The 14199-nt window shown below is 36.4% G+C and overlaps 2 protein-coding genes across 2 annotated transcripts in view; both read left to right on the forward strand.

Moving 5' to 3' along the window:
* The window catches only part of LOC106080610 (uncharacterized), a 335328-nt gene that overhangs the window by 73365 nt on the left and 247764 nt on the right, over positions 1-14199 (forward strand). The window lies entirely within an intron of this gene.
* Positions 1422-2149, forward strand: LOC106080630 (general odorant-binding protein 99b). Its single transcript, NM_001311236.1, is given in 2 exon segments — positions 1422-1470; positions 1551-2149. Coding segments are annotated over 2 exon segments (504 nt in total). The 5' UTR covers positions 1422-1431; the 3' UTR covers positions 2016-2149.

The following is a 14199-nucleotide window of genomic DNA, read 5'->3' on the forward strand; positions in this document are numbered from 1 at the left end:
AATTCGATCAACTCGTTCGCGGATGACAGCAACTTCTGTCATTCATGATCATTCGACCATAGGCCGAGTCTTCGAGAGATTGAAGACAGGAGGTGGCTAATGGACGCAACACTGCCAGGATTTGTTGGCCGTTTCTCAGTGGGGTTCAATAAACAGAGTGAATTTTCATGCAAGCAATTCTCAGTGCTTTTTGTTGTCCCACAAACGATTCACTAATACTTGACAATTGACAATATCTATCGACGGTGTAGATATCGAGCAGTCGGAGGCTCTTGATGTTCTGGGCATGAAAATTCCATGTGATGATCGTTGGTCAAAACATAACAACACACAACCGCACATAAAAACGTGCTGTTCGTTTCGTTTTACACGTACAGTGTAAGCAGATTCGTGTTGCTTCTTTTGATTCGTTCGTTGTTGTTATTTTACATAGCTTCTTCATTTATATGATTGTTCAGATTTCACTGCCCCTTACACAAACACAGTTTAGTATTTTCAAATGTGTTAGTGTGCCCATCACTGATTCGAAGTGTCGAAGGAAGCTTTCAAGAGCTGGGCATTCTTAAGCGGTTTAAGAAATACTTCACTCCCTCTGATCTTTTAAATATCTACACTACGTACATCAGGCTGAAAATCGAATATAACTCGCAAATATGGGTCGGAGCTTCAAACTTATCCTTGGGGCTGCTTGACCCTGTCCAGAGGCGGGCATTGGTGATGGAGATGGTAGGGTATCCGATTTGTTTACCTTAAGCATCGTCGGAAGGTGGGTTGTGTGGCGCTGTTCTTTCGATTCTTTCACGGTGTGTGTTCTTTGGAAATCAGTCTTCTGACATGAGGTTTCTTTCTAGAAGTTCACACCAGTTTGTAATCAATTGGTTTGTTTGGACTGATTGGACCATGTACCACCGAGAGAATTCTTTTTTCGAAACGACGGTTCGTATGTGCAATCGACTTCCGCCAGATGTCTTTCCGCCTACCTACTACATCCAGAAATTCGAAACAAATGTCAAGCAACACTACTTCCTCTCTGATTTTCTTTTGAGATCTCTTTTAGATTTTATATACAGTCCCATTATTATTTTCTGATTATAAATATTATTTAAATGTTGCATTTTTTGCATTTCATATAAAATGACCATCGACATAATCACTTGTAGCAAACTGTCGAAAACTCATATCTGTTTGTGGGACCTTGAGGGGCTATTGAACTTAAATTGACTTTGATTTTGTGTTCCTCAATTATCGCCCCCCATTGGGTTAATTCGGCTTACACCTCGAAAATACCATAGCCATACTATAGACGCATTCAAAGTCTGATAACACCCTCGGGTCCATACATACAATGCAAGAAGATCAGTTGCCGAGAGCACAAAGAAAGAAAGGCAGTGTATAAAAAGCCAAGTGACCGGCAAGAATTCAAACAGTACAATGAAAGTATTCATAGTGGTCTTATGTTTAGCTTCAGCGGTAAGAATATCACAAATTAATCACAACTAAACAAGCAAGTGGAACCTCTACTAATCGGCGTTTTTGTGAATTTCTCTTAGGCTTTGGCCCATCACGAGGAAGGCCATGCTGGTCATGATCATCACGATCATCATGACCATCACATCAGTCACGATGGCCATGACTACACAATAAAAACCAAAGAAGATCTGAGCAGATTTCGTGAGGATTGTGCCACCAAATTGAAGGTATCCAGCGAGTTATTGGAAAAATACAAGAACTGGGACTATCCAAATGAGGAGACCACACGTTGCTATTTGAAGTGCGTTTTCGAACATTTTGGCTTCTTTGATGAGACAAAAGGTTTCAATCCCTATATGATTCATCACCAATTGGCAGGCGCCCATGGTCCAGTGGATCACAATGATGAACTGCATCGTTCCATAGATTTTTGCGCCGATCACAATTCCCAAAAATCGGATGCTTGTACTTGGGCCTATCGTGGCGGCATGTGCTTAATAGGACAACACTTGCAATTGATTAAGGACAGTTTGCACCAACACTAGAGGAAGGTGAAGGATCCGTTTGTCAGAATGTTTTAAAGACTTAATCGATGAATACTATATGCATTGTGCATGAATTATATTTTTTTTTCATTTTATTATTTTTTGTAATGATTTTAAAAATAAAAATAATTATTTAAAAAAAAAATAAAAGCGTGCTAAGTTCGTCCCGGCTGAATGTAGGGAACCCACCACCATGGATTCTGTTAAAAATTTATACAAAATAAATTTAGTTCAAGGGCATACATTTATTCTACCTACCAAACTTCTGCCATCCGGCAAAAATTAAAGCTTCTACGAACCGAACAAGGATAATCAAGAGACCGGTTTATATGGGAGCTACATAAGGTTATAGACTGATTTGTATCATATTTGGCACTGTTGTTGGGAGTCTAAACAGAACACCGCATGCAAAATTTCAGCCAAATCGGAAAAAAACTGAGGCTTGTAAAGGCTCAAGAAGTAAAATCGGGAGATCGGTTTATATGGGACCTATATCAGGTTATGTACCGATACTTAGCACAGTTATTGGAAGTCATAGCAGAACACCACATGCAAAATTTCGGTCAAATCGGACACAAATTGCTTGTAAGGGCTCAAAAAATCAAATCGGGCAATCGGTTTATATGGGAGCTATATCAGGTAATAACACAGTTGTTGGAAGTTTTAACAGAACACTACATGCAAAATTTCAGTTGTTCGATTGAACAACAATTGCGGCTTCCATGGGCTCTAGAAGTCAAAACGGGAGATCGGTTTATATGGAAGCTATATCTATTGGGTTGCCCAAAAAGTAATTGCGGATTTTTTAAAAGAAAGTAAATGCATTTTTAATAAAACTTAGAATGAACTTTAATCAAATATACTTTTTTTACACTTTTTTCTAAAGCAAGCTAAAAGTCACAGCTGATAACTGATAGAAGAAAGAATGGAATTACAGAGTCACAAGCTGTGAAAAAATTTGTCAACGCCGACTATAAGAAAAATCCGCAATTAATTTTTGGGCAACCCAATACATCTGAACCGATATTCCCCATTTGCAATCCCCTCCGACCTACAACAAAAATAAGTATCTGTGCAAAATTTGAAGCTGCTAGCTCTTTGCGTTCGACCACTATCGTGATTTCGACGGACGGACTGAACACCGAACGTCGAGGCGATCCAGAATATATACTTTATGAGGTCTTAGACGAATATTTCGACGTGTTACAAATGGATGACTTGATTAGTATACCCCCTCTAATGCTGGTGGGTATAAAGAGAAATAAAACCTGTAAGAAAAGGCAAAAGTCGGGCGGAGCTGACTATATAATACCCCACAATTATAAAAATCAGGCAATAAATAAGTATATATGTATTTAAGAGCTATATCTAAATCTGAACCGATTTTAAAACAGATCGTTTGAAAATTGTTGTTACTACGGGCACATAAGTGCAAATCAGGCGATACATATACATGGGAGCTATATCTAAATCTGAACCGATTTTGATGAAATCTTGCAGATATGTTAAGATCAGTAACAAAACAATCCATGCCAAATTTTATGCAGATCGGTCGATATTTGTTGTTACTACGGCCATATAAGTGCAAATCAGACGATACATATATATGGGAGCTATATCTAAATCTGATCCGATTTTTATGATGGATATGTTGAAATCAGTAACAAAACAGTCTGTGACAAGTTTTGTGCAGATCGGTTGAAAATTTTAGCTACTGCGGCCATTTAAGTGCAAATCGGGCGATACATATATATTGCAGCTATATCTAAATCTGGTCCGATTTTGATGAAAATTTGCAAGTATGTTGAACTCAGTAAGCAAACAATCCACGCCAAATTTTGTGCAGATCGGTTGGAAATTTTAGCTACTACAGCCATTTAAATGCAAATCGGGCGATTCATTTATATGGGAGATATCTAAATCTGATCATATTTTGATGAAATTTTGTAAATATGTTTAAATCAGTAACAAAACAATCCATGCCAAATTTTGTACAGATCGGTTGAAAATTGTCCTTACTACGGCCATTTAAGTGCAAATCGGGCGATACATATATATGGGAGCTATATCTAAATCTGAACTGATTTTTATCAAAATCAATAGCGTTCTTTCTTGCGCCAGAAAAGTGATATGTGCAAAATTTCGTGATGATTGGACAACAATTATGACCTGCACTTTGATTACAAGAATACATACACGGAAGGACTGACATGGCTAAATCAAATCAGAAAGTGATTCGGAGTCGATCGGTATACTTATCAATGTGTCTAGCTCTTCTCCTTCTTAGCGTTGCAAACAAATGCACAAATCTATAATAATATAATAATATGCTACGAAACATAGTCCCAAATTTGGATGTTTTATTCGTTCTCTACTCTCAAATAAGTTTTATATTTATGTAAGATTAGTGGTGTTTTTGCAGATATTACATTTCCTTAGATCTTTAATTCCACATTAAAATGTTGTTGGAATCTCTTTATTCCATGCTAAAAATGAAAAGAGATTAAAATGAAATTAAACCCTTTGCCCTTCTTGAACTACCATATATTATAATTGTCGTTAAACCATTAACCCACACCCATTCGTACCCGCATTATTTCTCAATTTCAAGAAGATGCTTTAGCAAGGATTGAAGGTAATTAAACAGTGATTAGATTACTATGGCAATTTAATAACGAATAATGTCGGCAATTGTATTCATTGAAGTTTGCAGTTGCTGTCAATTGCATTGACGTCCATTCATTCCAAGAATTCGCAATGAAAGCTAAGCAAGCAGCCTTGCTTTCATACCCGTACTTTGCATAAGGCATGCCATGGTACGACCGCAAATCCTTTCTTCCTCCATACATACATACTATACGGTCGAGTAGTATGGCATGTGGCAAAGCCAAAAGATAAAGTTTCAATGTGGGAGAGCATGGCAACTAATTCGGAGACAATAAAAGTATATACTTGCATGCTGCAAATTATGATTTAGCATGGTCGAATTGTAAAATGGATTAGGCAAATTGTAATCGTTATAAATCACATATGGTGGTTTCTAATTTTGGATTCATTTATAGTTAAATTTTTGAAAAAAAGATAATTACCCATTAACGTCTGACGAAGGCAACCGCGGCGCAGAGGTTAGCATGTCCGCCTATGACGCCGAACTCCTGGGTTAAAATCCCGGTGTGACCATCAAAAAAAAAAAAAATGTTCAGCGGTGGTTATCCCCTTACATTTGTAATGTACCCTGCCATGTTAAAACTTCTCTATCAAGTTCTGTCGCTATGCGGCGCGTCGTTCGGACTCGGCATAAAAAAGGAGGCCCCTTATCGTTGAGCCTAAAACTAATCGGACTGCACTCGTTGATATGAGAGAAGTATCCCCTATTTCTTAATGGAGATTTAGTTCATGGGAAATTTAGTAACATCTGAACTTCGATTCCCTCGTCCGATTTTGATTTCCTTGAAACCTTTTTTAAAAAGTTTTAGGCAAAATGTGGTTGCTATTAATGCATTGGGCAGGCTATGGAGATCGCAATTTCGAAGCTAACCAATCTTCATCATCAGTCCATTTTGCCCCAAAAAGATTACATGCTTCAACCTACTCACTAATTAGTGAGCAGTGCAATGTCATGCCTTATTGAAACGAACATTGGATCATATCAGGGTATCTTTCTTCGAGCGTAGTAAGAAATGTCAACCACTAACTGCCAATATCTCTAACTCAAAATGAACATCTAGCATCAGCAACACACACAATGCCAAAAACTTGTTACCCAGCCATTTACGTTTCCAAAGAATAACGTTTCAATATGTGCATATCCCAGCACACATTTCTCGGCATACCGGCAACTATAACAAAATATTAACCGATTTGACCAATTTACAATCCGATCTACATTAGAATGAAGTATTTGTGCGAAATTTCAAGCGGCTACCTTTACTCCTTCGAAAGTTATGGTGCTTTCGACAGACAGATGGACATGGCTAAATCGACTTAAAATTTCATGACGATAAAGTGTATATATACTGTATGGGGTTTTAGAGGAAGTAAAGCCTTACAAATTCCAAAAGGCAAGCGATTTTACACCAAAGTAAAAAACAAGTAAAATCGGCAATAATTTCGGCCGGGCTGAACTTTAGATACCCATCACCTCAGACAATAAATTAAAAACCGTTCGTCATAATATAGCGATTATCAACATTGTCTGAAGAAGTTGAACAACTAAAGATGGCTAACGATGGGCTGGTACACGAGATGAACCTTCTTAAAGATGAAAACAATATGCTCAAGCGACGTCTAAATGATTTGGAAACAAATATAAAGGGAAAAAACTTGGTGTTTAGAGGCTTGTCGATCCAACAGACAAACGTTTTTGAGATACAAAAACTCTGTCAAGAAGTGCTGAGAACCCCAAACAACATACGCGCCAAATCAGCAAGAACATTATATCAAAGAAACGGAATAGCTGCGGTATTAGTTCAATTCGAGACAGAAAATGAGGTAGAGGATATTTTACATCGAACTAATTTTCTTAAAGGAACACAAATCTACATCGAACGAGATCTCAACGCAGAAAGAAGGCTGGATAAAATAGTTATGCTTCAACTACGGAGAAAACTTATGGATTTCAGCAAAAAATACAAAATAAAAGTCAGGGATGATAAGCTAAAAATTGAAAATAAATGGTTTAAGTGGAACTCTGAGAAAAAGTTGGTGTGCGGTATGACTAGCGCAATTAATATTTTTAAGGAATTGTATGGAGAAGATTTCAATTTAAATGTTAAATATAATATTTTAAAAAACGATTTAAATCTAAAAAACTAAAGAAGTTCCCAAGTGATAAAAATGAATATAGTCAAGTAATAGAAGAAATGAATATTTTGTCAGAAACAACTTTTAAAATACTTTCATATAATATTAATGGTTTAAAAAATAAATGTTTGTACCCTGAGTTTTTCGAATACATTGGAGGCTTTGATATGTTTGCATTAATTGAGACGCACGTTATGGAAACCCAAACAGAAAACTGGTCGAAATATTTTAAGGACTTCAATTTAATGTGGCAGAAAGCAGAAAGATCAAGTATACATGGGCGTGCAAGTGGTGGAATAGTATGCGGTGTTAGAAAAGATCTTCAAACAAAAGGAGTTGATTATAGTTTCGTGAAAGAAAACCATTTAAATATGATTAAAATAAGCACACTGGAATCATGTTTTACGTTCGTTCCTGTTTATATACGTGGAGAGAATTGGGCCTGTGATTTTGAGGCGATGAGAGAAATATTTGAAAAAATAGATGACGGACATATAATATTAGCAGGGGATGTTAATGTACGAATTGGTAACCTCCAACAAAATCTTGAAAGCGGTCTGGAAACTGAGTTCACAGCGGGAATGGAAACCAGGCGCTCAAAAGACTCAATTGTAAATGCAAAAGGAAAACAATATATGGAATTCTGTGAGGATAATGGACTGTTAATTCTAAATGGCAGAACCGAAGGAGACGAAGAGGGGCATTACACGTATGTGAGCAAAAATGGCAGTTCGGTTAACGATTTAGCAGCAATATCATATTATGGACTGAAAATGATTAAAAAATTCGAAGTTGAAGAAAAAGTTTGGTCTGATCATTTTCCACTAAAAATAGAAATTAAATTAAATAAAATCGATATCAATGCAAAGCCATTAAATTTACCGCCAAAACTTATTTGGAAAAAGGCAACAACTGAGCGATACCAGAACAGCTTGAATCAAAACCTTCTTTTAGCTATAAATGGGAATGGTATAGACAATCTATCAGATTTGTCCAATTTAATTCAGAAGTCGGTCGTAATAACAAATAAACAAAATACATGCAACAAATACAAAGCAGACTGGTACAACAGTCGATGTGAGAGGGCAAGAAAAAAAATCATTTGAATGCCTCAATAAGTTCAGGAGAAGTAGCACTCTACAAGACAAAGAAACTTATCTGAATGCGGTTAAGACGTACAAGAAAACATGTAAAGAAAGGAAATTGGAGTATGCCAGAGAGTTAGAAGCTAAAATCTGCAACACCACAGATGTAAAACAATGGTGGATACTTGCAAAACAGATAAGAGGACAAAAACATAAAATCGGTAGCAGTATTTCTGCTGAGGATTTTAAGATATATTTCAATATGCTATTAAATAAACCACAGTTTGCAAATAACATTGAATATGCCGTACTGAAAAGAACAAATATTGAACTGGATAGAGAAATAGATGTACGTGAAATTCAAGATGTTTTAAATGAAACGAAAGAAAATAAGGCGCCAGGAATGGACAGGGTGCCGTATGAGTTTTTGAAATATTCATCACATCAATTTCTTACAGAGCTAGCACGTCAATATAATCGAATTTATGAATCAGGACAGCTAGATAACATCATGCAAGAGTCGGTAATATTTCCTATATACAAAAAGGGCGATGTAAACACCCCAAGTAATTATAGAGGCATCTCTTTTATGAATACAATGGCCAAGATTTTTATGGGAATTGTAAATAATAGACTAAAGAAATGGATTAGTGATTATAATATATTAAAAGAATTTCAAGCAGGCTTTAGACCAGGATACTCAACCGTAGACAATGTTTACAACCTGGCATCAATCGTCCACTGCAAGTTATCTGAAAGAAAGAAAGTGTACGCATTTTTCGTCGATTTTTCAGCCGCATTTGATATGGTACCCAGGCAACTTTTAATCTATAAATTGCATGAAATCGGAATCTCAACAAAGATGGTTTATTTAATACAAAACATATACCAAAACACTAAATCGGTAGTTTGGACTGGAGATAATGTATCGCAACATTTTAATACTTATACAGGAGTTAGACAAGGGTGTTTGCTGTCGCCTTTACTGTTCACTCTGTATTTAAATGATATACACGACTGGTTGGAAGGAGGGTTAGTGCTAGACGAATTAAATATTCGGGTACTACTGTACGCTGATGACATCGTCATACTAGCTGATGATATTGAAGTATTTCGAAAAATGATATGGAATTTAGAAAACTATTGTAGTAGATGGAATATGGTGGTAAATTTGCAAAAATCCAAGATAATGGTGTTTCGAAATGGAGGACGGTTATCTTCAAGGGAGAGATGGAAATACCTCAATGAAGAAATTGAAGTGGTGAACGAATACTGCTACCTTGGAGTCCTTCTAACTCCAAAAATGAGTTTTACTAAGCATGCAGAACAAAGAAACAAACGAGCGAAGATTTGTATAAACGCAGCTTGGGAAAATCTGATCAATAACTCAAATGTATCCCTTATATCGAAATGGAAAATTTTCCAGAGTGTGTGCAAAACCACACAGTCATATGCAGCCCAGGTGTGGGGGTACAACTGGTTTGAAGAAGTAGATGAACTACAAAGGTACTTTTTGAAAAAGGTTTTAAAGCAACCAAAACATATACCAAATTATATATTATCTTTAGAGACCGATGTACCTGACAACCACTTTTACACATTGAAACTACATATGGATTATATATATAAAACTTTATTCCTTTACGATAATAACAGACTCCCGCATAAGCTTTCTATAAAAATATGGAACAAACAAATTCTCTGGGCCTTGGCACTGAAATCTTGGTCCGAAAGCACTAACGTTCCAATTGAAAATCTATTCAGAACAGCGCAAGATTGGTCTACAACCACAACTATACTTGTAAATAATCTCAAAAGGAAAAGCTATACAGAGAAAATAGATAGAGCAAGAGCAAGTGAAAGCAGATTTTATCGTTTTTTGAATCCAGAAATCGGGATTGAATACATGCAAGATGTTTGGAAACTGGACAAAATTGCTATTATAATGAAAACAAGGGCAGATGTACTTCCACTGAATGGAAACGTTTTTAGAAACGCAGCGAGACACCAATGTACATTGTGTAACTTGAGAGAAGTCGAAAACTTGCAACATTTCATAGCCAGATGTCCAGTATTACAAGAATTTAGGGTACGGCATTTTGGAACTGCCTATCTAGATGATGTACAGCTAATACAAATTTTAAATGGAACTTTTTATTGTGGGTGGGATGGATTATATAATTATGTTAGCAATGCTTTGAGATATCGGAACTACATAAATCGAGAACAATTTTGAAAAAAAAAAAAAAAAAAAAAAAAAAAAAAAAAAAAGAATATGTAAATTTTTTCCTTAACTTTACACTTTATAAAATTTTACGTTAACTTTATGGCTTATAAAATGTATATATCTAAACGTAATGTTACGCAAACATACTAAATTTAGCTATTTAACAGCACAAATTAAAACAAATATGGTATTGACAGACAACTATTTAAAGTTATTGTCATTAACTAATTACATTTACATTTTGTTATCTTAATCAAACAGTATATAGAAATTTGAATTGTAATGTTTAAAGAAAACAAAATAAAATCTATCTAAAAAATAAAATCTATCATAATATAGTGAAAAATGCTTCATTTATGAACCCATACCAGCATATCTAAATAAAGTCCTTACCCCACCATGTTCAAGAAGGCTGTGTAAGGGCCTTACATAACTCACTGCACCAAATTCATCGGTTGAAAATGCACCTTTTATAACAATTTTAATCGGGAGATCGGTATGTGTATATGACAGCTATATCCAAATATAGGCCGATCTGAACCTTAACACAGCCCACTGTGTCAAATATCAGCGAAATAGTGTAATAAACGTGCTTTTATTGTCGCAAGAACTTAAATCGGGAGATCGGTACATATGGCGGCTATATCCTTGACCATTCTCGGTACGAATGTCGAGGGTTCTAACACAACTTGTTGTGCCTAATTTCAGCAAAATCGGTTGATAAATTCACCTTTTAAGGGTCTAAAACCTTAAATTGGGAGATCGGTATATATGACAGCTATACACAACTATTTAAAATGTTATCGAAATCGGACGATAAATACACCTATTATTGGTTCAAGACCTTAAATTAAGAAATAGGTATATATGGCAGTCATTTCGAAATAAAGACCGATCTTAATCATATTCGGTACTAATGTCGAGAGGCCTAACGCAACTCATTGTACCTAATTTCGGCAAAATCAGTTAAAAAATTCTCCTTTTATGGGTCTAAAACCTTAAATCGGGAGATCGATATGTATGGGAGCTATGTCCAAATCTAGATAGATCTGGGTCGTATTGAACAGGGATGTCAGGAAGGCTAACACAACTCGCTATACCAAATTTCTGCGAAATCGAACCATAAACGGGCCTTTTATGGGCTCAGGAACTTATGACAGCCATATCCAAATCTGGACCCGATCTGAGCCAAATTAAACAGGGATGTTGAGAGGCTTAAAATAACATACTGTTGCAAACTTCAGCGATATCAAACAATAAAGTTAAATCTAAATCTGGACCGATCGGGGCCATATTGAACAATGATGTCAATAAGCCTAACACAACTCCCACTGTAACTTTAGTGGTAATTTCAACAGACAGACCGAAGGACGGACATGGTTAAACCGTCTTGGATTCTTGTGATGATCAAGAATATATATACTTTATAGAGTCTGAAATGGATATTTCGATGTCTTGCAAACGGAATGAAAAAATGAATATACCCCAATGCCTTTGGTGGTGGGTATAAAAAATAGACTCGAAAAAGAGCAAAGGAATTGCTGCGCTTGCACGAACGTGTTGAATTTATGAAAATCGTCTTCTTTGTCAAGAAGAATTTTCCAATTTAGCAATTCTAAACTCCCAAAGTGATCGTGTTTACTTAACCGAGAACATGTGCGAGAATTTAAGCCTACGAACGACCCCCACAAAGTAATTTTCCATTTCAAGTAATGGTATGCGCATCTGTGGCCGCCGATTGCCGCTCTCCAATCGTTTTCATCGAGCCTGACATCGAAATTAATGCGTCTTATTATCGAGAAGCATTTTGGAAGAATGACTAAAAAAATCATGTTCTGCACTTCATTTCGACCAAACAGTGGATGTCCACTTCGCCAGGTGCCAATCCGAAGGACTTTTCTATTTAGGCCATTAAAGCTTGCTCCCTTAAATGATACAAATAGATTAAACAAAAAACCAGTAAAAAATTGCTAAGCTCCTGGGAACCCACCCTCATTGATTCAAAAAAAAATTTACAGTACACGACTAATCGAGATATCGCTTTATATGGCAGTTATATTAGATAACAATTGCGGCTTCTCAAGATATCAAATCGGGTGATCGGATCATATAGGAGCTATATCAGGTTATATATCGATTTGGATCGTACTTGGTACGGTTATTAGAATTCCGAAAATAATACTACATGCAACTTTTAAGCCACATTGGATTACAATTGGGGCTTCTAAGGGCTCAAGATATCAAAGCGGGAGATCGGTTTCTGTGGTAGCTATATTTGATTGTAGACCGATTTACAGCATCTTACCAAGGATTAATCAAGCTTACCAACGATTGTGGAAGTCATAACAGAAAGCCACGGGCAACATTTTAGGCAAATCGGGTAACAATTGCGGTTTCCAGGGGTTCAACATCTCAAACCTGGAAATCGGTATATATGGGAGTTATATCGGATTATAGACCGATTTCGAACATAACTACCATGGACGTTGAAAATAGAGAACACTATGTATAAAATTTTAGCCAAATTCGATAATAATTGTGTCGTCTAGGGGATCACGAAATCAAGTCGAAAGACCACTTCAATAGGGAACTTTATGCAAATATGAACCGATATGGACCGTTTGCAATCAAGAAGAAGTATCTGTCAAAAAGACCAATATTGAACCAAAATTGAGCAGTGACTTGTATTTATTAGACCAGCCAATGTTCGTGTCGAATTTGCTCCATATCGGACTATATTTCGATATAGCTGCTATGGGTGCATAAATAATGTATTTTTCACCGGATTATGACGAAATGTGGTTTAGACAAATACCCGAGGTGGTGGGTAACCAATATTCGGCCCGGCCGAATTTAATAAACTTTTACTTCTTACCTTTAGTTTATTAAAATTTTTCAAAAAAGCGAAGTTATGTTTGTCTAAACCAGGGAAGTGATTGTTTTTTCAAACCACTGAAGTGGTGTTTTTTTTTTTTAATCGGGGAAATGACAAATTTTTCAAACCTATTTATGACATGCCCATATAAAAAACACCGGTCATAAGGATAGTCAAGCGACCAGTCAATGGTCACTAAAAACCAGTAAAATCGCCAGTTTGGGACCGGTCCTAAGTCTTGCAAGTGGGTATAAAAATGTGCTAGGTTCCAGGTCAGGCCGAATCGCATATAACCTGCACCATGGATCAATAAATGAATAAGAATTGCTTACTTTATGTGTTCAAGAAGTCAAATTGATTGATTGATTATATGGGAGTTTGGTCTATTCTGGACCTATTCAGACCATACTTGGCGCTGTTGATGAAGGTTAAAACAAAATTCATTGTGCAAAAATTCATCTTAAACCGGTAACAATTACGCCCGCTAGGTGCTCAAGAATCATATAGACGGATCAGTTTAAATGGGGGCTTTATCCGAAGCTGAACCGATACAGGCCATTTGCAATCCCCAACGACCTACATCAATCAGATAACTTCATTCATTCGACCTCAATTGCGATTTCCACAGACGGACATGGCTATATCGTCTCAGAATATCAAGACGATCAACAATATATATATCTTTCTTTGTGATACAAACAGAATGACTAGATTAGTATACTCCTATTTTATGGTGAAGGGGCATAAAAATATGCCAGTATGTATGAAGAAGCCATTGTACGGCAATTTTACCAATGAACTTTCCATTAAGGAACAGGGGCTAACTTCTCACATATCAATGAATGCTGTCCGACTCAAGTTTAAGCTCCTTTTTATAGCCGAGTCCGGAGTCCGTCTGTCTCTCGAAAGTACGCTAACTTTCGAAGGAGTAAAGCTAGCCGCTTAAAATTTTGCACAAATACCTTTTATTAGTGTAGGTCGGTTGGTATTGTAAATGGGTAAAATCGGTCCATGTTTTGCTAAAGCTGCCATATAAAACGATTTTGGGTATTGACTTCTTGAGCCAATTGGGCGCAATTTTCGTCCGATTAGACTGAACATTTGCATGAGGTGTTTTTTATGACTTCCAATAACTGTGCTCAGTATGGTGTAAATCGGTATAGAACCTGATATAGCAGCCATATAAACCCATCT

Source organism: Stomoxys calcitrans, chromosome 2 (genome assembly GCF_963082655.1).
Source record: "Stomoxys calcitrans chromosome 2, idStoCalc2.1, whole genome shotgun sequence".
Lineage (NCBI taxonomy): Eukaryota > Metazoa > Arthropoda > Insecta > Diptera > Muscidae > Stomoxys > Stomoxys calcitrans.